General features: G+C 41.6%; 1 protein-coding gene across 6 annotated transcripts in view; it reads right to left on the bottom strand.

Moving 5' to 3' along the window:
* Positions 1-27,124, bottom strand: part of NCKAP5 (NCK associated protein 5) — a 376,424-nt gene that overhangs the window by 173,669 nt on the left and 175,631 nt on the right. For all 6 annotated transcript variants that reach the window (XM_088168358.1, XM_088168359.1, XM_088168357.1 and 3 more), the window contains exon 4: positions 21,335-21,398. In XM_088168358.1, the coding sequence (XP_088024484.1) occupies positions 21,335-21,398 (64 nt within the window). The remainder of the gene's footprint in view (positions 1-21,334; positions 21,399-27,124) is intronic.

Consider the following 27,124-nt stretch of genomic DNA (forward strand, 5'->3'; position numbering starts at 1 on the left):
TGTCCTTAGTGTTACATAGCTGTGTCCTGCCAGGTGCTGAGTAATCCTCAGTTTCTGCCACAGGAGGAAGGGCAGAGATTTCAGCACCAGGCAGAAGACAGACATCAGTTGTCTCACAGAGGATAATTCAGGCTAATGATATGGGAAGAATATTCACAGCAGTCAGTATTGCTCCAGCTTAGATCCCATCAATGCCAACTTCAAAATGATCCTGCTCCAGGAACTCTTGCTGTCAGCATCTTCTCTTGTAGGGACGTTTGTTTCACTGCTGATCAAGGGACATCTAGGACCTCCCGAGTCAGTGGGTAACAAGGAAAATTACATAAAAGAAATATATTAACTACCACCTAGGACTTAAGAAAAGCTTTCAAGATACTGGCAGCTACAGAAACGGCTTAAAACCAAATATGCAGCTCAGGAACTGAGAAGCCACCTTGGAGGAAACTCAAGGGGCAGCTATGAACACCTGAGTGGCCAAGTTGACCCAAGTTTGTGCCTGAGCTACCTGACACAGTAAAGCTTAACTACAACAATGGACAGTAAACCAGAGATTCAGCCATGCCTTCAAGGCTTATTCAGCATGACAACAGCCACAATGATCATATTCTGATACAGAAACTACCTCTGCATGTCTGCTATGCTGACCATGCTCTGGTCTTCAAATAAATCTTCCTACATTATGTACAAGGCCAGATCTCCACAGGTAGGACAGTCAAAAAGTTACACTCTAAAAGCTGAAGATGAATCTCCATCTCACTGCCAAGGTGTTCTGCAGGTTGCTCACAGCTCCACTGCCTGTCCTGCAGAGGATTGTGCTGTACCTACAGGCACAGCCACACTCCTGCTCATCACCAATCCACATTCTGGTAGAGAACTGCATAGATAGCAAAGATTCACAAACCCAAACTTTTCCCTACAGGTCAAAGAGCTGTGCAAGCTATTTCTAGGTTTCATTTACCTCTTGCTGATAGATTAAAGAATGCTGTTGCTGCCATTTCCTCCTTCTATTCACACTATAAGGCTATGTTACCATCCTACACAAAAAGGTCAGCACATCCACACAGGGACTTTTTTCTTAAGAAGAAAGACCGTAGGAATTACCTTAAGAAAAGCACTCTTGAAATCCCTAAACATTAGGAACTTCTAGAATGAGCTAAATGTCCAGTTCCAATTCAGCCCCTTCACAAGCAAGAATTGCAACACATTTTTAGTTATATGAGCACGTACTGTTACTGTACAAAACTCCTGCTCCTTTCAGGTTTAGGGATGAACAAGAAACCATTTACAAAAAGCTACAAGACCAGAAACAGCAGCACTGACCTATGGCCCTGAAATTCTGGGTTCTCTTCCCAGCTACCAAAACCCTCCAGCACGAATGGGGCCAAGACTTGCCCACAGGACAGCTGCACAGCAACAACACCATCAGCCCTCACTGCCGGGATTCTTCACAAGAATTTATTGGCAACCTTGCAGCACTTCTGCCATTTCTTGCAGGCAGAAAGCAGATCTGCTTTCAGCCAGATCACAGACAATAAATACCGTGAAGTGGGGAGAAAAAGGTGTAAGAGACCACCCACACTTGGAGAGTTTTCAGTCTGCAGGAAACAAAACACTCAAGTATACTACAGACAGAAAGTAGCTCCCAGCAGTAGTGACCTTATCCACCAGAAAAGTGAACTAGATTTTTATTCAAACCCAGAAAATCCATAATGAAGTGTCAGAAGAGAGAAGTGAGCCTAAAGTACAGAAAGGCCAGGATTAAATGGAGATTTTTTAGATTTTTTTGTTTCCTGGAAGAAGAAAACATATCCCTGAACTTTGCAAGAATTTTGTGCTGACATAATGCACTTTATAAGCTCCTCTGTGCTAACCCCATTTTTATTCCTGTGCAAAAAAAAAAAAAAAAAAAGGTGTGTGAGAAGAAATAAACAGAACTGGTTAAAGGTTTTATAGTGAACATAAGCTTAATACAAAGATATAGAATCAGCATGCTATGTGAAAAAAAAAGGTTGAATAAAAAATGTATCATGTAAAATGTTTCAGTTCATTTTAACATGAGAAAAATCATTGCCATATTCCAATGAAGTTATGCATTCCCACTTGCCAATTCCTCTTTAATTGAAGATTCTTCTCTCCACGAGTTCTGCTCAAATAATTTTTCCCTGCTTCCTCTCCTTGCCTTCTGCAGCACAGCTGTACCCTTCCCTTCTTAGAAGCATAACCTTTACTTGATTCTTGCTTCCCCTTTTCAGCCTCCCCAGAGAGCCTGACTTTCATCACATCACCCAGTCAAATTCCTGATAACTTTCCAAACAGGCAAAAAAATTCATGTGAACAAACTAGAGTGAAAGACAGTGTTAGCAAACTCTACTGATACTCTTGTGCAAGTATTGGAATATTTTAACATGGAACAAAGTTTCACAGGTTGCTCATTATGCTCCTGAGCCAGAGCCTGCACTTCAGCAAGCTCCTTTTTGTGTAGCTGTAGAAATGTTCGTGTCAAAATGTTTCATTCCTCACCCAGGCAGGGACATGTACCACATGTTAAGTCATCTCCTAAAAGTTAAGGAAGGAATCCAATCTGAGCTACTCACGATCAAAACAAAATGCATGAAAACTATTTATAACTAGATTGGAAGTAAAGCATGTGTTTGACAGAAAAATGTGATTTGCTCCTCAGCACTCCATGAAGAGACCGAGAGACACCATTTATTCTGAATTACTGGTTAATAGCTGTGCTCTCAGGCTAAGGAGTAACCCTGTGCAGCCATACAAGCGTCTCCCAAGAGGAGCTCAACCATTTGTGTCTCCTTTAATTACCTTGGGCTGTGTCACTAAGGTCAGCACCCGGCTCTTCCACATTTTACCAGAGTGCAAATGTCTGGACTGCTGAGTGAGGAAGCCGAGTGTGGATGGGGCAGGTGGCAGCCTGGAAGGCAGACGGCAGCACATGGTGCTGCAGGGTGAGGGATGCACAGCATCCTTTGCTTCTGAGCAGCCTGGCACCAGCACACACAGGCAATGTGGGGCACAGCGAGGTTTGGCTGGGAAATGCTGATGTCTTACCTCTTTTTCATTCCTGGGCTATTTCATTGTTAACTTTAAATCTTGACATGGTGACACTAAAGCCTTCCAAGTCAGGGACTTGGAGTTTTACCTCCTTTACCTGTTACTGCTGGTAAAATCATCAAATGTCTCAACAGAATGGCAGGAGCAACTTCATGAAAATACTTCTCAGAGAAGTACTCAGTGATTTCTCCTCGTAAGGGTCAAGCATTTCAGTAACTCAATCAGATTTCTCATTCCAAAACTCTCCATCTCCCTGTCTTTATCTTGGTGTATGAATTTTTTGGTAATTTTTTGTCCCCCAGATCCTGCTGAGGATGGGGAGCAGGAGCAAAGCTGACCCAAGGCTGAGGTCAGCCTACCACATCAGAGCATTTTCTTTTTTAACTTGTTAATTTACCTTTCACATAAAAAAATCATACCATCATAATTAATAATTGTATCTATGTGTTAAAGAAAAACGCGGCTGTGTGTCAAGATTTAAAACCAAAGATGACTGCAAGTGAAGAATTAGAGGTGTGGGGTACACACACACACACCATGTGGGTTGTACAGGGCATTGCTATCCATCAGGGACAGCCCAACACTTCCATCAGGAACTGCTCCCTCCTCTTGTTTAGCTTATCCTTGGTCTTATGAAAAGCAACTCTTCAGAACAGCAAGATATAACCTGACTGATTAGTTCGAATATCAAAAATGTTCTAAGAGGAGCACACATGCAATCTCATCATTAAGGTTATATTATAAGTAGGGGAAAGAGCTACTGATAAGTAGAAATAAGAATCCTCTAGTCCTAAATTTGTTTTTTGTTTCCCCTGTGCATGGTAGGAAAGGGTTTACTATGGTGCTGCTAATTATGTAAACATGTGACCAATATTTTGTCAAAAAAAGTTTTCATGAGAATATTTAGCACAGGCTTAATGTTGCCCAAAATTGGGCTAATAACCTTCACATTAAATTTTTAACAACTACTTTAAAGCATTTGCTAAAGAGGGTCACAATTTCTGTGTAATTAATATTGATTTCAAACAGATACTTTGCAATGAATTTAAATGATGGGAAGAAAAGATTAAAATATTTTTTGGTTTAGAGTTTGAAGTACCATTAAGTCATTGCTAACCCAAACTGAGTCATTATGTATTTATTTTTAATGCATTTTCTGATGCTGTGCCTCTGATACCTTGCCATAAAAGTCATAATTTAACAGACTCATAGCCTGGTTTACAACACAACATCCCACGAGCCAGAGAGAATGCAGCCACAGAATAGACAACAATGACAACTGAATGAAGCAAACAAACAGCAGCTACTAGAAGCACACTAAAATTAGTTTTTCTAGCAAGTCAATGCCCAATACTCTTATGAATAAATGCACACATTCAAAATATTCAAGCCCACTATTTTATGACCATTGTATGCCCTTTTGAAAGACTGCTGCAGGCAAGAGCCATAGAACAGCCTGGGACAAGAGATGAGAGAGGGATGATGAAGCAGTTCCATTTTTCAAAAATTAATTATGAAATATTAATTGAAAGAGAAACTGGAATTTGCAACTTGGTCTCCCAGTTGGTTTAACACAGTAACTCATTCTTCCTAATGCAATGAATATTTAATTCTCCCAACAAAATGCCTGGTGATCAAAAAGTATTTGTTCAAGTGTCACAAAATACACCTGAGCCCCAGCTGCTCATGGCCCAAGCAGTTGGGGAAGTACAAATGTTCTCTGTGTTACAGGTATTTTGTGAGAATTTGTGTTTGGGCCTTGCAAATCAAACAGATCAAGGAGTCCAAGGTGGTTTGCACTCATGTCTCACACAAAAGGTGGGTGGAATCTCTTTGGTGAGATTTTCACCTCTCTCCAGAGGCAGGTGGACCTGCTTGTGCCCCTCCTGCAAAGCCCAGTGCTCTCCCCACAAACTCCTCAGGTGCAACCTGGTCCCAAATCCAGCACACAGGATATTACAGTCCCCTATCTGAACGTATTTCACTCACAAATGGCAGGAAAGAAACGTGATTAAAAACCAGAGAGCATATATCATTTTTTATTTCAGCATGGATTGCACTGGGTACTGTATTTTTGTTCAAATTAAAATGAGTCAAACTTCAGTGTCCTTTGTTTGCTACTCATCGATCCCTGTTAAACCAAATGTTTCTCATTCTGTAATCAATACTTCTCTGCAAAAATAAACCCAGGCACTGACAAACAACTTTGCAGAACATTGCAGCATTCCTTGTAGTGGACTTAGTCATCATGAAAAAAACATTCCCCCATAGAATGGGGAGAAAAGAAGTGCACTTCTTATTGTGCTTATTACAATTTTTACAGGCTGCTTACAGCTGAATCATTTTAGTGAAGAAAGATTTATTAAATTAACCATCTATTGAAAGCAGGGCTTTCCAACAGTGACAATTAATATGCCTTTGTCCCTGGTACCTTTTCCAGCTACACTGGGAACACTGACAAATACACTTAAACACCCAAAGCCTTCCCAGGGATGAAGTTACAGGTGTATTTAAAGCACAGAGAAGCACGGAAGCAAAACAGCAATAACATAAACACTTGGAGGGTTCATGGAGGGAGGGAGAGATAGCTTTGCTTTCAAATCTTTTCAAAATAAGAAAGTCAATGGTGAGGTTGTGTGGCTGCTTTGCCTTAAAAACTAATTTTTCATTTCACCTTTCACCTGACAGACTTGTACTACAGAGGCTAAGGAAGAAATTTCCTTGGTTTATATTAAGCCTTGACTTTTTTTCCCCAATTATTTTATGATGTAACCATTTTCCTTAAACTTATTCCTGCTACAGCTTTGCAACAGTAAGATATTAATAGTATAAAAAGCAGTATCCTAATTTTAGGCTGGTATCTTCTAGCTTCATATCAGTAAGAAAAAATGATGGTTCTTGAGAACAGCATCCTGCTCCCAAAATGACAAGTTGCCCAAAAAAACAGAGGAAAATCTAATTGACACTAAATATCTTGTTTTAGAATTTTCTAAAAATGCCTTGAAACCAGTTAAAATTAAATAATTTGAAGCAAATCATTCATTTTCCACTATGAAATTTCTATATGCTAGCACATCTGTTTCTTTGGCTTCACCCCAGACGAGCACACGTATCCCATGACTTTCAGATGTAAACCTCAAGCTTTTCTTGCCTCTGAGACGAATAACAAAACAGGAAATGCTCATTATTATTATTATTAGTGATATTTTGGTGACAGTAATTTACACACTTCATATTGCTGGGTGATAACACTGCTCCAGAGCCATTCAAGGAAATTAGAAACCGTTTCTTGGTGTAGTTACTCCTTCTGAACAAAATAAGATGCTGGCTTTCATTGTGCACTAGCTCAAAATTGCCACCATGTGGAAGGACAGCAACTTAATTTAGCATTATTTATACTGCATTGATATGGTTTTAATTGCATCTGTGTGACAGAATAACTGCTGTGCTGAAGCTCCTTTATCATTGCAAGCCTACAATTAATCTGAATTAGGCAGGCTATTACACCAGCAGTACTGTATACATAGTTGGAGTTGTGATAACATTTATTTTACAAGGGAAAAAAATTAAATAACTCATAAAACCTTTTGGCTTAGAGCTGGATAGTGAGCACCATTGTCTGCCCATCCTCCCCAAGAGCTGTGGTGAGCAGCCAGTGCTCCAAAAGCTGACTGCCCAGCTTCTGTGAAACACTCAATGACAGGCCACAAAAAAAAACCACTCACCTTGGTAAAGGAAATTAAATAGCAAAAAATCCCCATCATATTCTTCCAGAAATGAACAGACTGAAGTGAACTCTGTGGAAATTTTTCATCACCTGTCCTGGGGACACAGCTGCAGACACAGAGCCCCTGGCAGGCTTTGTACAGGTGGGACACCTGCATCCCATCAGCATCATCCTCTCAGCTTCCTAAAGCTCATCTCTGAGTCACATCTGCAGAGTTGAATGTCGGCAAATTTTGAAAATCTTGTCTCCCTAATAAAACTGTTGTTATTTATTCACTCACAATTAATAGAACAGTTTTGACTAATTGCTTCAGTTCTTAGCATAATTCCTTTCTCCATTTTAAACATTATTTTCTTATAGTTGGACAGGTGTAGAGAGAATACTGTTAGTGAACCTGAATATGCCACATAGTCAGATCATGATTTTTTTTTAATTAGTAATCTTTAAATAATACCACTTTTAAAAATGAATTTTCAAATGTAATTGAGCTCCTAATAGCTTCTAGAGACATCAATTAAAGAAATCTCATTTCTCTAAATTAAACATAATTAAATGTTTTTCAAGTTCAAATAAAAACTTGCAAATTGTATTAAGATAGATATAATCCATATGGATACCTAGTATTCAAAAGAGTGAAGTAAAAAACGCTGTCAATTCCAAAATTAGAAACAGTGGCACTGCTAAGTAATACAAGGAAAAATAATCCCTGAAACATCTTAGATTACAATGAGGGATTATAATTTCAAGCCCTTTGCTACATATTTTTTTGGGTAAGGTGACTTGCATCACATCAAGATTTCTAACGAGGCATAAAGCTGTTTGTTTAGTTTCTTGAACCAGGTATACACAATATCTTATTAGACACCAAGTTTTATAGCCAAGGTAACTTGTTTACAAAGAGCTTTCTCCAATTCTGCTGCAAACAAGCAAAAAAATCCCCAGTCTGTGTTTCCCACTTGTTTGATTCCAGAAGTTTTACAATAATGGTGTTTGAACCATAAAACAACACAAAAGAGTGTGTGCAGAGAACATCTTGCAAGAGCCAACCCACCTGGGCCAGTAAAGTGTCAGTTGTTTGATTCTCCTACAATTTGCTATCAGATCTGCAATTCCCAAACATTTCCTGAAGGGATAGCACCATAGCAATGCAGAAAACAGAAGGTAAAATGTTGTCTGGCAAAACAAAAGCTCCAGCTCACAGAAATAGAACTGAGGTTTTGGAACTCGAGTTTATCATAAGAACTAAATTAAATCTGTGAATGAATAAAACCAGAACCAAAACATTAATTATATAACACAGGTACAGCCTGCATTTGCATGTCAAAATGCTCACAGTCTGAGAGGTCAGAGCTGAATGTTCTACTGATGACAGACTGCAAGCTTCTCAGCCACTTTCTATTGGATTTAACTGAACAAACAAACCATGGAACAAACGCCCTACTCACAAAGATAAGAAATAAATGAACCCAAAGATAAGAAATAAATGATCCAAGAAGGATCCAGGTTCAATAATATGCCTATTTTCATGGGATAGTGTCTATATTTGGCAAGCAGAAACTCCCTCTTGGGTCTTGCAGCAAGGGCCAGAAGATTTGTGTGAAGTTCTCTCAAGTGCATTACAAGCTCTCTGGACTTTTTGTGACCTACAGCTACAGCTGTGCTCTGTGTAGGTGCTCGAGATGAGCCTTAGGCCACATGGTTTAGGGTAATTTCCATATTTTCACTTGCTGAGATTACCTTTAATTTTTGATGTGGCATTGGTTTCTTCTATAGCTAAGTAGTAGGTATTTGCTGTCAGTTTGGATGAAATTTCAGCCTAGACATAGACTTGAGGAGGAAAGAGTGAAGAGAATCCTTGAGGTCTGAAAACCAGGCTTTACCACAGCTAAGAAAGATTTACAAAGTGTTTTTTAAATGTCAGGTATTTTCCAGGTCCTGTCTTCATTGTTCAGAGTGTCTATAGAAAATAATTCCATGAACTGTGGCAAACAGTGGTCAGCTCAGACTCAGATTTATTTAAATTCCTTTTAACCAGGTAATAATATTTTGATAAGCTACTATGTAAACATAATCACAGAACAGTATTTTTTGCATACTTGCAAATGGCTGTGAAGGCCATACAGCATAGGGGGAGAGAAGTGAATGGAATTCATGGTGAATTCATAGTGAAGTCATGCTGGACTTTGATTTCTCAAACATTGATGCCTGTCCATTTAAAAGAACTTGTTACAGTGAAATAGGGCACAGCAGAAATAAAACACAATTTGAGAAAGGGCAGAAGAGAAGGGACAGGTAAAAAAGTCAATGAGAGGTGATGTGCCACTCATGCTACACTTGTACACCTGGTATGGATTTTAACCTATGGAATCCACATGAAGCAATGCAGTATTTACTGCTACACTCCCTGAAGTGTGCAGGGAAGGGGGACACAGTAACAAGGAGGGCCCAGCCCCACCAGGTTTCCTCTGGATCCAGCTGTGCTGGTCGCTGCTCCAATCTGATCCCTCCTGATCAGCAGCTGGAGGTCACCAGCAGAGAATTGCCTTCGGGTCAGCACAGGAACAAGGCAAGGCTTAACTGAGCCCCCAGCAGGGCTTTGAAGTAACCTGGCGGGTGGAGCAATGAAGCAGAAGATGGAGCAGCAGCACAATCCCAGCCCACTCAGCTGGGGTGACAGTAACCCCCAGCGGGGACACAGCCACATCCTAAATGCCTCCTGCTTATCTGCAGTGCCTGTGTGCCTGCCTCCTCTGTCACTGACCAACGTGGCCTTCAGATGATAGAAATGGCTTCTTTTCTAAAGGGCTGAATGCTCACTGAACAAATGGGCACAGAGCTGAATCAAGCGTTTCCAGCTCAGATCTGTGTTAGTGAGATAGGAGTTAAGGCAGCAGGATAAACACAGGATAAGCACCAGCAAAAAACACACTTCTGAGAGTTTTATTTGGCTTTAATGGATTGGTCAGTGGAACTCTGCTGCTCCAGGGAGCTCTGGGATTTACTCACAGGCTAGGAGAGTATGTGGTTTTTTGCCCTGATGCTGGGGAGTGTTAGGGCTTCTTCACTTTCTGCACTTCTCATAAATGTGTTTGTATTTTCTGCTAGTAAATAGGATGTCAAGGAGTTAATTTAAATATATCTAATGTTAAAGAAAATTTATGAGGCTGAGAGAAGTAGAACTTAATCATGCCAGCCATGAGTTGTGGCTCAGAACTGTCTGCAGTGCCATCAGACCCCCACAGATCTGGGATATACCAATATTTTCATTTTCACACACACTCTATTTGCCTTTCTCAGTTGACACATTCAACACCTCTGGCATCACCACTTTGCTGCTACCTTTCCATACAGCATTTTTTTCCTCAGGCTCTTTACAGCATTCCTCATGAACATGTCAGATCTTATTACAATTTTTCTGCGTCCACTTGTAGAGTCCATTTATGGTTGGTAAGTAACTGCAAAAAAAGGTGCCTTATTTACTCAGCTGTTCCTTGTATGGATTCCAGAGTCCTACTGCTTTAGTTTTGTGACAAATGTGTCTGTTTTCCATATTTACCCTCTAGCACTGCAGGCACTGCCATAGGCAGTAGGGAAATGCTATGGTTTTTCTGTTAGCTGGCACATCTTCTATGGTATTTTTAACAGAGCTGTCACTACAAAATCCTTTATTAGTGCTGACAACACACACAGTCACAAGAACTGACTCAAATTTCAGGGGCCAGCCTGAGTTTGAAAGTCTAGTACCTGGCAGAACATGAAGAAATCAAATAATTTTTCATGCAGTTTTTAATTCATTCACTGGTCAAAATGAAATAACTAAAAGACTTTGTCTCCAGAATCAGATATAAAAACTCTGACACTTTTCTGGTCTTCATTACCACGTTAATCTTTTTACACAGGATATATCTGTTTTATTGGATTTAACCCTAGTTTATCCTCATCTATTAATTGCATGTAGTTACATACGCATCTCATTTAAGACATAAAAAACAATCTTTTTTCAACTTAATAGTGCATGTTGACAATTTTAAGTGTTAGCTTGATACTCCTGAAGAGAAAAAGTAAATATGTTTCCTTTCCTACAGAAAAAACTAACTACTAGAACCAAATAGTGCAGCTCTACCCTCGTCTGCCAATTCCACCTTCAGCACTTAGTTGAAAAAAATCAGCAGTTATTTGACTGAGCAGAAGTTCTGCTCCTGGACAATAAAACACATAATCACATAATTAAAACTCAGGACCTTCCATGAACATTTTCTGCCATGTAGAGCACTAAAACAGGAGTCAGGAGAGTAATTCTGAATTTTTAAGTACTTTTTAGCCAGCACACTAAATTTTCAGTTAATTTCCACACATATCTCCCTTATCTTTCACTGGGTCAGAAACTTTAAAAGCAGGAGAGTGACCCCTTTTCCCTGAATCAGGGCAGCTCAGTGAGGCTTCCTGAATCCCAGCCATGCCAGTTTGGGTACAGCCCCCTAGGCACAAGGAGTATGAAGAGTGGGTTAGCAAATTCTTTGCAATTATATAATCTTTACGTTTTGGCAAGAAATAAATTCTGCTGCACATTTGCAGAACAGGAGATTTGCTCTTCCCCAGTGCTTCTGGAGACTCCTGCAATATATTACTGAAACAAACAGCTCCTGTCACTCACTCAAGCCATCAAGTTTGACAACAAATTCAATATAGGAGAATTATGAACAAACTTGTCTAAATGGGGCTGAGAACCACCCACACTGCAAATGACCAGGCAAGCAGAGCTGGGTTCCTGGAATCAGGTGCACAAGGGTTTGGTTCAGCTTCAGCTGCTGTGCATTTATGGGGACCAATGCCACAGAGTACTGCTGCTCCTGCTCCTGCCCAGGCAGAGCTGTAAGCCAGCAGCTACACGGAGAGAGCAAAACTAAGAAAAGTTTCTCCTTCCTGTCTCTACACATTAAACACATTTCCAGAGCTGGTATTCTTGTTTCTTGCAGTTCACAAGAGTATTTCTGCTCACCTGCTCATGTTCCTTCTCAAGTTCTTCCTTCTGATGTGTGTTAAATCACATGCAGTCTTCACACCTTGACTTCCACTTATCTCCTCCCACCTAATTGTGAACAGGTTTCCCTTATGCACTGATGGAAGATACAGGCACTGGAAGCCTATTAGACTATGAGAGCTGACAACTCTCAAGGTCTAGCTCTAGTATGAAATTAATTTTCAATTTCTCACTTAGTACATGTATTTTCTGACGACATCTGCTACATCACAAGTTTTCCCTTTTGAGGTGGTTAATTATGAATGACATCAGGAAGTAGCACATAACTTAAGATTTCCAACAAGCACCTGGAAATTCTGACCAGTTCCTCTAGAGACATCCATGGAAAAAGTTTCTTATATAGAAAACTGTGCCAGCCACTGCCACAGGGCACTTTTTAATACTTACCACCAGGAGCAGGATGTTCCCAAGAGATAATGATTTTTCCCCAACACCCAGAAAGTATTTCTAAATAAGCAATGTCACCATGGATGCCAATCACAAATGTGCATCATAAAGATGTAATTACACAATTACAGTTGTGTGAACAGCACACACTGAGCCAAATCTCCTCTCACTATTCATTCCAAGCCCCTGGGCTGTGACTGTTCATGGCACACCAGCACTCCAGGATCCAGGCATCAATCAGCACTATTTAGAAGACCCTGCCTCTTCCCCAAAGAGTTCCCTACCTACACAGGCAAACAGACGAACAGCAGAAGACTCAGAAAAAAGCTTGTTTTGCAAATTAGCTATTTAGATCAGAAACTAAATCTTTTCCAAGATTATAAAGGATTTAGGTGGCAAAGGTAATTACAGGCCTTGTAGGACACCAAAGTTAAAGAACATGACCATTAATGAATGTAGTGAAGAGAGGTTTTAAGCACTTGGTTATTTACAGCCACACAGCAAGGTGCTACACGGAAGGCACAACTTTTCCATGTAGTTTGGAGAAGGAAGAAAAAACACTTCACAGCCAGGTAAGGCCCTGTACCAGGCCTGGCACTTTCATTAATTTGCAGACTAACTACAGAGTGCATCATGCCAAGCGGTATGGAAATAACACAATCCAAACATCACAGTCATTCCCACAGTCTAGACAGTCTCCTCTTGCAGGACATGCAAGCAAGTCTGATCACCAGTTCCAGACTTGGAAAACTGTGTCATGAGATCTTCATTATGAAAGATCCCGTAGAATATCAAAAGATGCCTTATCACAATGCAATGGACACGGAGCCAAAACAAACACAAAGTATGTAAAAGCAAATTCCTGACAAAGCAAAAACTGAATTAAAGTGTATGAGAACTGGAGTTGGGAGGGAAAGGACACCAAGAATCACAGTTGCCCAAATTATATGAATCTGTACAAAGCTAAATAGGTTTAGTACAGGAAGACATTACTTCCTTATCACGTTTTAATATTTCTTTTAAATCTTAGAGAGAAGTTGCAGAGAGACGAGATTATGCTCTGCCAAGAGAAAAACAACAAAAAAGCTCATGGGATTTAATGGCACAAAGAATACTGTCCAAAACATAAAGTCCAAATCTTTTTCTGAAGGGCTGTAAATAGTTTTCCTGTCTATCTGCAAAGTGTTCAGTGGTCAGAAACGGGCCAAGAGTTTTTCCCAGTTTCTGCTGCCTCTTTTATTCACCCTCAATAGCTTATTTTCTATATACCTATGTCGTGTCACTGCCCAGGGGGAGCTGACAAGCCAGCAGAACCTTACCCTGCTCTCTTGGTGCTGTGGAGCAGTTATGGGTCAGGGCTCCATGGGCTGGATGCTGAACAAAGCCTTGTTGCAGTAAGGAGTTTGTACTCTCACATGCAATTTAAAGCACTGCTTGAACTGACTCATTCCAAGGGTCAGCACTGACTTCACAGAACAAGCTCCAAGAACACTGCATGAATTCAAATAAAAATTAATAAAAGCAGCACAACTGAGCAACCCTTGGTATACAAATTTTGTCCTTCCTTATACAGGCACTTTCTCTCCCTGCTGGTAACCTTTTCTGCCCCATTCACGGAAAAAAAAATCAAAACCTCTAATTAAAAAAAAAAAAAACGAAACTAAAAGAAGTCTTAAGAAGATAAATTAATGGATATTTCTCTGTTCCCAAAATTAACAGTGGAAACACACCTTTTATAGAAGCAACTGCTGGTATTATAAATTCTACTGTAATAGTTTAACTACTGGCCACCAAAAAATAAATCAAACAAACCAAGCCCAACAAAAATCTAGCAACTTCTTTTACTTCTTGTAACACACTAATTTCCCCAGGTACTTCAAGAACAAAGTTGCAACACCAAGTATACCACAGCAGTTTCACTACTATTAATCTGTATAAATTTACCTTCCTAGTTTGCATAAAATTAAAACTTTTGGCCCAGTGCACACATTCACCTTTCCTCTTCCTCATCCTTAGATGTTGTGATGAATTCAGTCCTACCTGACATCCCTTTTTTGCATGAGCTAAAACCAGACCAGAAGTGTTCTGCCTTTTCAGCCTGCAGATTGGTGGCCCTATTCAGGTCACCCTTGCAAAAATATTAATCCAGCAAGTGTGTGGCTTACTCGAGTCAACTCCTGCCATTGCCTGGAGGAGCTCAGGATTGCAGAGCTTAACCTTTGATATGAAAATGTCTGCAATTCACTGTTATTAGTGCATGGGTGCATCACTCCCATTAGGCAGTGAGGTATTGCCTAGAGCAGGTTCCATCTGCTCCCAGTCATAAAGCAGGATTTGCTTCACTCTGGAGCCAAGTGCCACTCCAATATTCCATACACCCATGGATGCTATGAGACTGCCTGTGCCCTTTCTGTGCTGGCACATCCCCTGCCTTTGTTATCTAAAAATGGCAATTTCTACTGGAGGGCAGTTTAGCCAATATGACATGCTTTCTACAGATTGCCTATGTTTTACTTTCAGACCTTATATAAATGCATTTTGATGTTGTTTTTTTTCCCCCGTGTTCAGTGATTTTTACATAATTCTGTTTGACTTCTTCGTCTTTACGTTGACTAAATACTTGCTGAAGAGAGAGAGAGACCACTTCGGTGAGTTCCAGCTGAATGGAAAAAGCTTATTTCTGCTCCTCTGGATACAGCGCTGGTCTTTCCGTGCCGGTGGTCACGGCAGAAGCCACCGAAGCAGCGGGTGGGCACCGCTGCCTTTGGAATGGCGAGGTCCAAGCGCAGTCCCGGAATTCCAGGGGCGCCTTTCCCGTGGCTGCAGCGCCCTCTCCTGGCGCACGGGGGAACGGGGAGCGCCCGGCCCCGACCCAGCCGCGGAATCCACGGGAATCGTTCCCCAGCCTGGAGCCGGGAGGATAAACTGGAACTCATTCACCGACCCAGAGACACCCGCGCCTTGAAGGGCGGCCGGCTCTGAGCAGAGGCAATCAGGCTGTCCTTGGAAAATGACTGCTGAGAGTGTCAGCAACTTAAATCGTAGAGAATACCTAAATTCATAATACCTTTAAAATACAGAATTTCCAAATATCCACGTATTTTCAAATTTGAAGCAAACCACGAAAGGTACCCAGGACATAAGGTTTTATCTTAAAGCCGCTGAAGATAAAACTGCAAAGTTGTGAATGAGGACATTTGGCCTAATGAAGTATGAAAAACTAATGAGGTCCAGGAGCATTAAACCAGGCTTGTAAAGAATTTCGATAATCATTATTGATGCTAAAGCAGCTACTAATGTCACTGAGTTTCCATGAGGGCTGTGTGATGAAGTTTCTGAGAAAAAGGAGCCAGATAGCAGGGCTATCTGTGCATAAATACACAGCTTCACAGAGAGGGCAGCACAAGGGTCAGATTGCTTCTTTCTGGCTTAGGATATTTAATATTCAATGAGAAATTTCAAAGCGGCTACTTTGCCTCTCTCTCTCTGCTACTTTCTAATTAAAGCACAGATAGATGCTTTCATAGAACGGAAGGACCCAGAAGGTGGGAAAGAACATTTAGCCTTGCGTATCTCATCTTTAACACTTCATTTATTACTAAATGTCCTCTATTTTTAAATGACCCGGGTGCTTCCGCAACAGCAGCCTTCCCCCCGGCCGGAGGGGACGGCAGGGATTCATCACACGGTGACAGCGAGCGCCTCTGCGCTGGTGGCAGGACATCGTGCTGCCATCTGTAACATCCTGGCCTGAGAGCAACCTCAGCATTCCCCTCCTCCCTAAAAACCTGGAACATAGTGCAGATGTTGGGAGCTGGGGCTGTGAGCACGCTGACCCTGCTGGCTGATTAATGGGGCAGCATTAATGTCAGCTGCGGTGCTGACCACAGGGCCAGGGGGTGCTGGCCTGACTCTCAGTGCCCTGGAAGAGCTGAGCACCAGGAGAGGTAAATGCAGCTCCCAGGAGAGGCACAATTTCCTACAATCACGGGCTGCCTCTCTACCTGCGCATTTTCAGCTTCCTGCAAGGAATGAAGAAAAAAAAAAATAAATTTTGCTTTCTGTCTTCATTTCACTCAGCTCAACAAAGCACCATCAAGCTGGGGTATGATCTCTTTATTCTCACCAAAAACTAGCACCCACGCTAAAAGCCTGAACTTGAGCAAAGAGCAAACAACTGAAACTACATAAAAACCACCTGGGAATTCGGGAAAGCTGAGAACACAGTCAAACTTTCAACTGACTTTAATGCAATTTCAGTCAAGACCTTTTCTGCACTTCAACACATCCATCTCCATGTGAACACTCCAGTTTGGCAGCGCTTGATGAGAAGAGGCAGATCTTTTCAAAGCTGATTACAATTTAGGTTTCAATCTGGAAACAAGAGTGCTTTGCACTTCCCGTGGTTTTTGAAGAGGCTGTTACATATATCTAAACTCTTACATTTAAGAAAGTTGTAACAAGCAGAAGTGACTGAGTTCCTTATAACAATGGGACATGTTACAGACTCTGCGAGGTTTTTTATGCCTTTTCTTTTTTATTTCTTCCACTCTTTATTTAAGAACTTGCAGTCTCCACTGTTTTACTGCAAAAACTGTTTGTAAAGCAAGAATTGTGCTGATCACATCAAAACTCATTAATATAACTTGTTTTTCCATTATTAGCACCATCTGAGCCTGTTGAAAGCCTTAACCAGGGCTTTAATTTTTCCACAGAGAGCTTTAAATTAATTAGTGGTTTACATGCTAACAAAGAATCTGATACATTCATAAATCAATCTAATGCAGAAGGATTACCAGAGGGTGGAAACCTATTCAGTGGGGACCTCACATTCACTTAACATGGTGTGTTTGGAACAAAAGGGTGCAGGTGTGGAATAGACGGGTACCAGGAAGAGCACATGATAATCACTTTGCATCACTTAAAGACGCAGCAGGACACATGGTAAACCAGAGCCCAGGGCCCACCCGAAGTGAAACCCATGTAGATATAAAAGGCAGTAGCATCCCACTTTAACCTTCACAGCTAAATTGCCAGAGTGGTACAATTTCTTTTATGTAGTTTACAGGCCACTGAACTAATGGGAAACAGAGTTGAACTAAAGGACTTGGGTGGAAAGAACAAACCAACAAAACTGTATGGCATAGATACAAATAAAGGTATCAAATAAAAAATGTAACTTTTTTCTGGGTTATCCAAGTTATCAAAACATAATGTAATTGTATATACTTTTGGTTCATTTTAGGCTTTTAAACTAGTTTCTGCTGAAACAACACTCTGCCACAAGAACTCTACTGTTACAGTGTGGCAACATTTTTCTCATATTTTTCCTAAGCTGGTACTGTTCACTGTTAAGAAAATTTCACAGAAATGAACACTTTTCCTGGTCATGTTTTGTGTCCAAAGGTGTAAATTCATGCACTTCAAAGATATAAAAAATACTTTGATGACTAACGTGGTTTTCAGTCCTCAGTATGTTTTGAAATAAACTTGTGATTTGCTTTGAAAGCTGCTTATTTTAATAATGGGATCTCTGTCGCTACAGACACCTGCACAATCCCCATCAAATGCAGTGAGGAGTGTACACAGATAAACTGATCATCTCCATTTCCTTTACAAAGAGTCATCCAAAGTAATTCTTGATGAATCAGAAGAGACATGACTAAGAAAATTGTGAACATGCATAGTATGAAATTAAAGACCATGAGTGACAGGAAGAGCCAAACAGCAATCCTGGTGCAGTGATGCTGGAACTTTCAAGGGGTGGATTGGCAGTAATTCCACATTTTGATAGTGAACAATCAATATTTACTGATGGTGGTTCTTAAAATGAAGAAACTTGAGTAATTGTCAGGTATTCAGCCTGAATTATTCAGTTCACAATTAAAGTAAATTTAAATCCACATAATCCAATATACGAGGTATCTGATTTTTCATACAAACATATGGAAAAAATATAAAATTACTTGTATGGTTTTGGTGGTAAATACTTATCTTGAAACGAAGTGTCTTCATCTTCTGTAGTACTTTCCAGTAAAAAAATCACTCAGGAAAACTAACTCTGGGACATATCAAAAGCCCAATTTTTGGGGGGAGCACTGTGGGTCCCACACACTGGTACCACACAGTACATACTGACTAATCTTCAGCCTTAGAAAAGCCTCCCCTTGTATAGATCCATTTCATCATCACTCACCAGATGTTTAGAGATGCACAGACCCATTTCTTGAGCAAGGACACCGTAGTGTAAGTAGCTTCTACAGCACATGCTCTGTGTTTTTCAGTCATTGGTTTTATGTACATGTCCACCTTGCAGTAGTTCCTGAGTGCTGACTGAACCTGAGTGGGAAGGACAGGGAAAAATCCCTGCACCTCGTCCTTCCCTGCTCTCTGACTGCTCACCCTTACAATGAGCGTGTTTTACACAAATGGGTCCCCTCCTACCCTCCTGACCTATCTGTGACAGAAAACCCAAACTTTTTTTTTTTTTTTTTTTTTTTAAAGAAACAGAAAACTCTAGTGGGTATTACACGAGGTCCCATCCTGGCAAAGGCTTGTGTGATGCCCTGCACAGTTCCCAGGATACAGGGCAGCTCCCTGTGCTCCCTGCCTTGCTTCACACCCCAAGAGATGCTCTCCACGAGACCGAGCGAGGCGCTGGAGGTGCCACTAAAGGTGCCATGTGCTGTCACCTGCGCCCTTCCCAAATGAAGGAGCTGGTTCCGTGAAAATCTTCACGCCAATCTAACCGGCACAACAAACAAAAAGAAAATGGGAGCGAGTAAAGGCGATTAGCTAATTAGTGCTTAAATAAAGCTGTGCAGGGAGGCCGCAGGGGTGCCATTGCTTTGATCCCGAGTCGCAGCCGGTGACAGCACAGCCGAGCCCTCGGGTGCCCTGGGGCTGGCTGGTGGCCGTGCCCAGCCTGCTGGCCCCGGGGGATGTCCATCACACCAAAGAGAGCAGCACATGGACTGGGCACCCTGCGGGCAGGCTGCTGGCAGCCAGCGCTGCTCGGGAGGGAGCCCCGCCGCTTGCCAAAGGCTTGCTTGCATCAGAACCGCTCGCCGAAATTTCCCTGAGTGTTTGTAAAGTGTTTGCTCCAAAGCCAGGGAGTGCAGCCGGCTCCTCGCCGCACGCCCTGGGAACTCACTGCACGACTTTCCTAATCCCCGACATCCCCTGGGCTCAAATACTCCAGCCCCTGGACCCTTGCTGCTCTCACACTGCTCGCAGCCCCGCAAGTTCATTAATGTTAATTAATGACTGCTGTGCTTCATATTAAAATCACCAGCTCTGGGCTCTGAGACACAAAGAACTTTCCATACATCAACTGCTTCAAAGCAATCGTCTCTACAGGCGCGCTCGCTCTCGGCTCTAGTTGCAGGATAATTGTGCATATTACCCCTCAGGGAAGAGGGGAAAAAACTACCCAGTATTTACCTTGGGGGAAGACTGCACCCCCGCAGAGCTACCTGTCAGCTCCTAATGGGTTACAGCACTTGGCCTCTCAACAAATTATACAGAATTACACCCTGGTTAGCAGAGAGAAGTGATCCACAAACCCAGAGTGAAAGGCATAAGAAGTGTTTGACAGGCAAGAGAAGAGACCACAACGTGGGTGCACATACCAAAAGCCTTACCAGCTTTAGAAGGTTAATCAGTATTGCTCATTTCATACAGTCTTGGATTATCCCACTAAGTATATTTTACACTCAATATATTATATTACTGCTATGCCTCCAAGGGAATGCTAGTTTAAAAAAAATAAAGGAAATATTTCAAATAGAGTAAATAGCTCTTCCCAGATTTTGACATTTATTTACACTGAAAAGTAAAATGCAATTGCAAATCCAATGCCTGATCTTTGCCATTCTTCCTCAGGCAAAATTCCTCCTGCAGGCAGCAGGAGTTTTATCTCAGTCACAGACTCTTGGATTGCAACTTTACCTGATAAAAGTTTGTTCCTCAGCTCCTCCAGGACTTCTGTGCCCTTTCTCACACATTACCCACAGGCCAGGCTTCACAACTGCTTAAACCCCATCTCAAAGTCTCCTTGTGGCCAACCCAGCCGTGCTGCAGACCCCAAGGGCAAGAACATGGGGGTGGTGTTGGGATGGGAGAGGCTCCCCCAGCTGAGCTGGGCACATCTGGGGCCGTGGTGAGAAGAATAAACCCAGAGCTGGTTTCTCCCATCTGTCACTTAGGTTCCTCCAAATCTCACCTCACTGTGTTAATCACTAAGGGTTTATAAATGGCATTCACTGGAGGCAGGTGGGATTTTAAGGGACCTGCATCACACAGTTCACAGAGCATCCCCTCCCCAGAGACCTTCTACAGCTGCTCCCCAGCAAGTTAAAAAAACTTGGGACCACCAAAGTCTCTCACAGCCAACTGTGCAACTCACTCAGATCAGTGCCACATCCACGTGTGTTCAAGGGGATACTTTGGGTTTTAAGGTTTTTGAATAATTGCTTTATCCCGTGGAAGCTTAAGACATTTTATCTGAAGATGGGGACAAACAAACTCCTTAACAGATGGGAACAGTTCCTCAGATATTAAGTAATTAAGCACACTCAGCACACGTTGGCTCCTAAAGAAAATTGTTTTGAAGAGATAAGTCTCACTCTATAAATTGAGGTTTGCGGTCAACCAAAAATCTGCCATTTCATCTTTTGCTCACAAGGCTAATCTCATGAATTGGTACATGAAAAATGAAGATACAAGGAGCATTACATGATTTACAAAATTATCAGATTGTAGGGTTTTTTTTAAAGCTTCCATGCTTGTGTTCTTTCATTTTTCTGTGGCTGGCTAAGGTTTAACAGGCAAGTAAACCTACTGCTTTCTCATCTGAAATTGCCTTTCTGTGCTTGCCTTGCTTCTTATTCCACTAAGGACCATGAGCAGAAAAATGAAGCAGCTTTTCTCTACCATAGCTTTTCCAAGGAAGCCAAGCCTTGAGTTTCCTCTCATTTATGAATACATCATTGGCAATCCTTTGGTGTGTCCAAGACAGCCTGGATGCTCTGGTGACCACCTTCAGCCAGACCACACGAGCCTGAGGCAGTGAGACAGGGACTGCAAAGCAGAGAGTGGGCACAGCTTACCATGGCTCCTTCGCTCTTACTCTGGGCAACTTCCCTCTGCAGCCGAGCCACACACAGCTTCTCCCTGAGGAAAGAAAAGCCTGTGAATAGCAGCTCATTCTCCCCTGGCTTCCCCATTGGGGCAGCATTCCTGCACATCTCTGGGGTAACCCCCAGCAGGCCCCCTCCCCTCCCCATGTTCCCCCGGAATATTTAGTGGCTGCATTATTGTTTCATTTTGTGGCAGTTTGACGGAGCTGTCAATAAATCAGCTGAATCCAAACATCATTTGCTTCATTCAAACAACAAAGCAGCTCATCATGCCGGTGATATGGAAACAGACTGTGCAAATCAGATTGTGTTATTTATTTTCCTATAGCTCTGCACATCGGCTTTATTCTGCACCATATTAACACATGCCAGAAGGCTGTTGCATCATCAATAAATATATGCATAAAATTGAAATTAAAACCAGCTATTCTATATATAAACATACTGTGATGCATTTTGCAACTACTGAATTATTAGATATTTTTTAAATTAGCCTTTTTTCACATAAGATCCTTACACAAATGTTTGGCTCAACTCAACTAATAATTAATTTGTTTAATTAAGGAATTGGCAACCACAACACATTTTCAAGTACACTGAAATGTTGTAAGAAAGGAATGAAAAGTAGTGATTAACATACATAGAAAAGGAAAGATAATTTCCCGTTGTATGGCTTGGGGAAACTCCATCCCCTAGAAACCTGCAAAGGTTCCAAGCCAGGACAAAAGTAAGACCCAGGCTCTGAAAATGCTCCTATCATTGACTGGGTCACTCTCATCCAGCATGGAAAAATAACTGCTCCATGGTATTTTATTCACAAACTTGCAGGATAAAAAAAGTAGCCTTTAAACCATTTCTCAGGAACCATTCCTCATGAGGAAAATCTGCACATGCCTGCCTAATTCCTGTGGAATGGCAGCACTCCTGTCACTCAGCACAGCTCAGTGTACGCCTGGATCAGTGCACCAGGCCCCCTCTCCATTTCAGCAGAAGTTGAGCAATTTAAGCTGAGTCTCTGTACTGGTCACCTGTCCCCACGTGCCCTCTGCACCCCTCAGCATTCCCAGCACAGCCAACAATTGTGGGTGTCAGATTAGCATTGCCAAAATCCTGATCTGTAAACAGGAATGATGCTGAAACCACTGAGTAGCAGCAAAAAGTTGAAGATGATACAGCCACAGCCCTGTAGAAATTGTGCTTGTGTTCTCCAGCATGGTATCAAGACCTTCTTTGGCACTTGTGCATTAGTCCATCATTGAGAGTCTTAACACAGGTGTCCTAAATGCATCTTGTAAAAGACATGTCCCACTCCCTCCCTTCCTTGCTCAGATACTATCACAGGCAAATTACAAAATTGGTTAATCCTATTTTAAGGATTTCGTTCATCTGCTGGAAATAGCCCCTCGCATTTTTGCACTGCTTCAGTGCCCTAATATGTTCTAGTGGAAAAAAGCAAGTATTCCCTTTGAGGAGGTTTTGACCTTTTAATTGCAAAACAAATGCCTAAAGATATTTTATGAGAAAATATGCGGGGGCTGGGGGGGAAATAAACAAACAAACTCCCTCACAAACCACTCCTCCATCCACTTCCTGCTAGTGGTCTGGAGAGATTTATTTAGCTATGCCTCCTACAACAGGAATACTCCTACTTCCTTCTCTCCATGTTAACTCCAGCACGGAATCAGTGGCATACTTCTGGGATTTTATCAGAATAAATTTCACTCAAGGTCCATTCACAAAAGGCTCCTCCAACAATGCCAGGTCTCCTCTGTCTGAGGATCCTGGCTGACATTCCCAAAGGATTTTCTTAGCAATTTTCTCAGTGAAGGGCAGCAAAGACTGGCATTCTCAAACTTTGTTTACAGGATTGCTTCTGTTAGGAACACAACCACTTTTCAATAGCAGAAAACGGAAAAGAAACCTGACTGTATCATGTAGGAGAAGGAAGAAAAGGTGCCATAATGGGTGCAGAAGAGCCATCTGTTCCAGCAGTGTCTACAAATAGTCAGCTTTGAGGCAAGCAAAGTTTGTGCTGGTTTCCTCCCTCCCACCTGCATTCCCCAGGTGAAGGAGCTGTGGACTCACAGCCAGACCGTGCAGCTGGTCACCTTCCTCTGGGCAGGGTGTGGGGCAGAATTTCAGTGGACCACAGGCATCCCTGAGACTGTTCCAGGGAGCTTTGTCAGGGATGCACTCAGCCCATGCCCACTGTGAGCCATTGCCCAGCAGCTCTGGACAAACACTCTGGTGTGAAGGGCAGGGAACCCGGTCACACTCCCTGTGTAAGCCAACAGCATTGAAAACTCATTTGCAGTGCTGGAAGTTTTCATATGAGATACATGACAGGAGAGAAACAAAGACCTTCATGTCCAAGGATGACCAAATAAACCCTCTGGTTATTATCCACCATCTCAGTCAGTTCTGATTAAGGTGGCACCTTCAGTGACTATTCTCAGTCCCCCTTTTTAACATGGTGTTACAATTGAATAAACATTTTACTGTGATTGAGCAGCAAAAATAATAATCTTTTAGCTGCTTTAGCCTTTCAGATGTTTCAAATGCAAAAAACATTTGACATGCATCTTCAAAGTTAATCTTGTTTTTTAATCTATGCTTTTAAATACGAAAAAAACAGTAGCATCACTTTGTTGCTATATGGTTTTATTTATTTTTAATCAAGCATGTTTCATCCCTATAGCATGATTAATTAACAAAGTTAATTAGCAACTACACCAACCTGCAAGGAAACAAAATCTTCACTAGGGATTTAAAAAATTAAAACATGTTCATTGAGAAGGTCTCATGTTCTCTTTTGAAAATCCTCCAAATGATAAAAGGTTTAAAAAAATGCTCTTTGGAAGCATAGTTTATGCTCTTAGGTTTGAATATTTGTATTGTAAGTGGCAAAATTCCCAGCCAAGGACTTTGCAAAGAAATAATTAACGAAGCCAAACAAGGATTCAATTATATCCTTTCCAGATGGAACCAAGCACACAAGTAGTCAGTGTGTGGATGGAAGAAAGATACATTTCAAATTTCAGTATCACTGGTAGATATTGCAGTAGCTTGTTCTAAAAAACAACAGTTTGAGGAAAGCCCATTTAGTCCAAGAAAAACATAAATGTGCTAAATAATTCTGCATATTCAGAACTCTCCTTAGACTAAAATTTCTCTTTCACTCTCTTTTCCCATCAGGTTTGACTCATTCAACTGCCAGACAAAAGAAACCCTGTATCAGGTGACAGTAACAGCTCAGGGCTCCAGCAAAGAAATGTGCTGCTCGAGCTGCTCCCCATGCACCAGGACAGAGGCAGGGAAGTCATTTCAGTCACAAGCCTCTACCCAGCCCCTAATTCGGGACAAATGCTGATGCTCTTCCTGATGTGGTAACACATCTCCTCAGATCAAGCACCACAACAAAAGCTACACTGGGTACATGAAAGGCTCCATTTTTCTCAGTTTTCTTTTTGTAATGCTACTGTACATTGATATAATAAACCCAAAAACTCTAGCAGTGTACTTCAGCTTCCTAAACTTTGATCTTCATTTTTATTTGGAAACCTGAGATTCAGAAACTGTCAGATAGAGGGCTTTGCATCTCCTCTAACAAAGAAAGATATTACTTAAATTACCTTCTGAATACAGTTACATTGTGCTGAAATATATCCATTTGTCAAGACCTAAGCTATACAGAATCAGGATGTATTTTCAGTGGTAAATAGTAATTTTACCGTTTTAATGATGAAAAGTAATTATATCTTTAACGAAGAACACAGTCAAGACTCAAAAATAATGGGAAATCTGTTAGAAATATCATCTGAAACTGAAGTTAATGCTTCAGCAAACCTTAAGCCCCATGATCCCTGGGGAGGAGAAGGGCTCCATGTACCCTAACACTGTCCTTTCCTGTCTTGATGAGCCCCACAACCTGCCAGCATGCATTGACAGCTCTTATGTTTTCAACAAGTGTGAACACTGATGAAGAGTCCACACTTTTGCTATTTGCTAAGTAAATTATTACTTCTCTCCACAACAAAATTCAAAAACAAAACAGGTATGAAGCTCCCAAGTTACTAATTCATTTCTCTATCTGCCTTTTTTTATTTACGAACAGGAACGTGTTTTCTTCATGTTTCATCCTCTCTTGGAATTTTTCACTCTGGAGTGATTTCACTTAGAAGCCATCAGTCCTGCACCACAAAGTGATGCCCACCTTTCCTTGTCATTTTATAACTTTCACTTTTTGAAAAGCCATAAAATCACCAGTGACAAAATCAAGCTTTGAAAATACAATGAACATTTGTTTCATTATTGGTGGCTGTGGCCAAGCAGACTGGCCAAGCTATATTTGAGAGTCCTTCCTTTCCTTCTGGAGACTATTTTGTAGCAGAGAAACCCCAACCAAGTTTCCACTCTGTATATTGCTGTGAGATTCAGAAGGTGAGTAAATACTCTGTTCTCCTGGGGAAGAAGCAAACAGAAAACTGACATAGAACCTGAATTTGCAAGGACTATGCCTACCACATACCAAAATTATTTCTCCTTAACATCTTTCCCCTTTATATCATTACTTCCATCCACAGCATTGTTCTTCCAAAGAACCAGAAAAAAACACAACTAAACCCCATCAAACATGGATTAAACACAGCACGATGCTAACAGCTGACCCGGGGCAGGGTGCTAGTTTGTGCAAGACACGGCTTGTGCCCGGCTTCCCTCAGCTCTGGGTTTTCCAGGGAGGTTTCCCATCCGAGTGCTGACCAGGCTTGACCCCATGGAGTGGATGAGCCCTGGCAGGAGGAGCCGAGGGTGGAATGGCTGCACTGAACTCCCGCGCCTCTTTCAGCTCCCAGTGCGGGCGCGGGGCTCAGCGAGGCTCCTTCCCAGAAATTCCCAGAAAAGAGCTTTGTGGAGCTGGGCTTCCAGAGCCTCACTGCCTCAGCCACCTCTGGCAGTAAAGAAGTCATCCTGAACAAAAAAATATTCACTGCGAATTTAAAGCTGAGCCAACTACGGGCTTTATTTAACTACTTTTTCAATAATTGCAAGGACTGGAGTTACAATAATGGAAGCACTAACGCTGTCAGCCAGAAGCAGGAAAGATAGGATGAGCCACCAGCAAGGAGCAGTTCCTATTCACTGCTAACTTATTGGTAATAAAAGATAAGCCTACAGAAAATATAATTTACATTAAACTTCTCTTCTATAAGACATGATTCTGCCAAATCCAGACAAGCGAAACAGGTAGCAACTTACTTAAACTGTATTTTCTTTGGGTGACACTAACAGCAAGGAAAAAGAAAATTATAACTATAATCTAAAATAAGGATCAGCAATCCTCATGGGCTCCTCACCAATTTCCAGTGGATTTTCAGGTACATTAATCTGAAGAAGTTCAAAGACAACCATCTAGTCACTTTCCAGAAGCATCCAAACAAGACGTCAAATACCAAAGAAATGTCATGGAAGAAATCACGAGAGAACAGCTCAGAAAGGAGGTAAAGAGAGGAACATCACGAGGGCAGAGCCTTCATTATAAAAGCAAAAACATTGTCTTTGCCTAGAAAGTGGGACATTTATGGCAAAGAAAATAGAAAATAAAGGTTATCAGGAGTCCATGGCAGATTATTCCTGAATTGTTTCCATGACAAATTAGTCTCCCAGCATAGGCGCAGCAGCAGGCACCTGAGCATGGGAGCAGGCAGCAATGCATTTTTAACACAAATATCCTCTCTCACACTGGCAATCTTTATTATTTCA

Source organism: Sturnus vulgaris, chromosome 7 (genome assembly GCF_052056855.1).
Source record: "Sturnus vulgaris isolate bStuVul1 chromosome 7, bStuVul1.hap1, whole genome shotgun sequence".
Lineage (NCBI taxonomy): Eukaryota > Metazoa > Chordata > Aves > Passeriformes > Sturnidae > Sturnus > Sturnus vulgaris.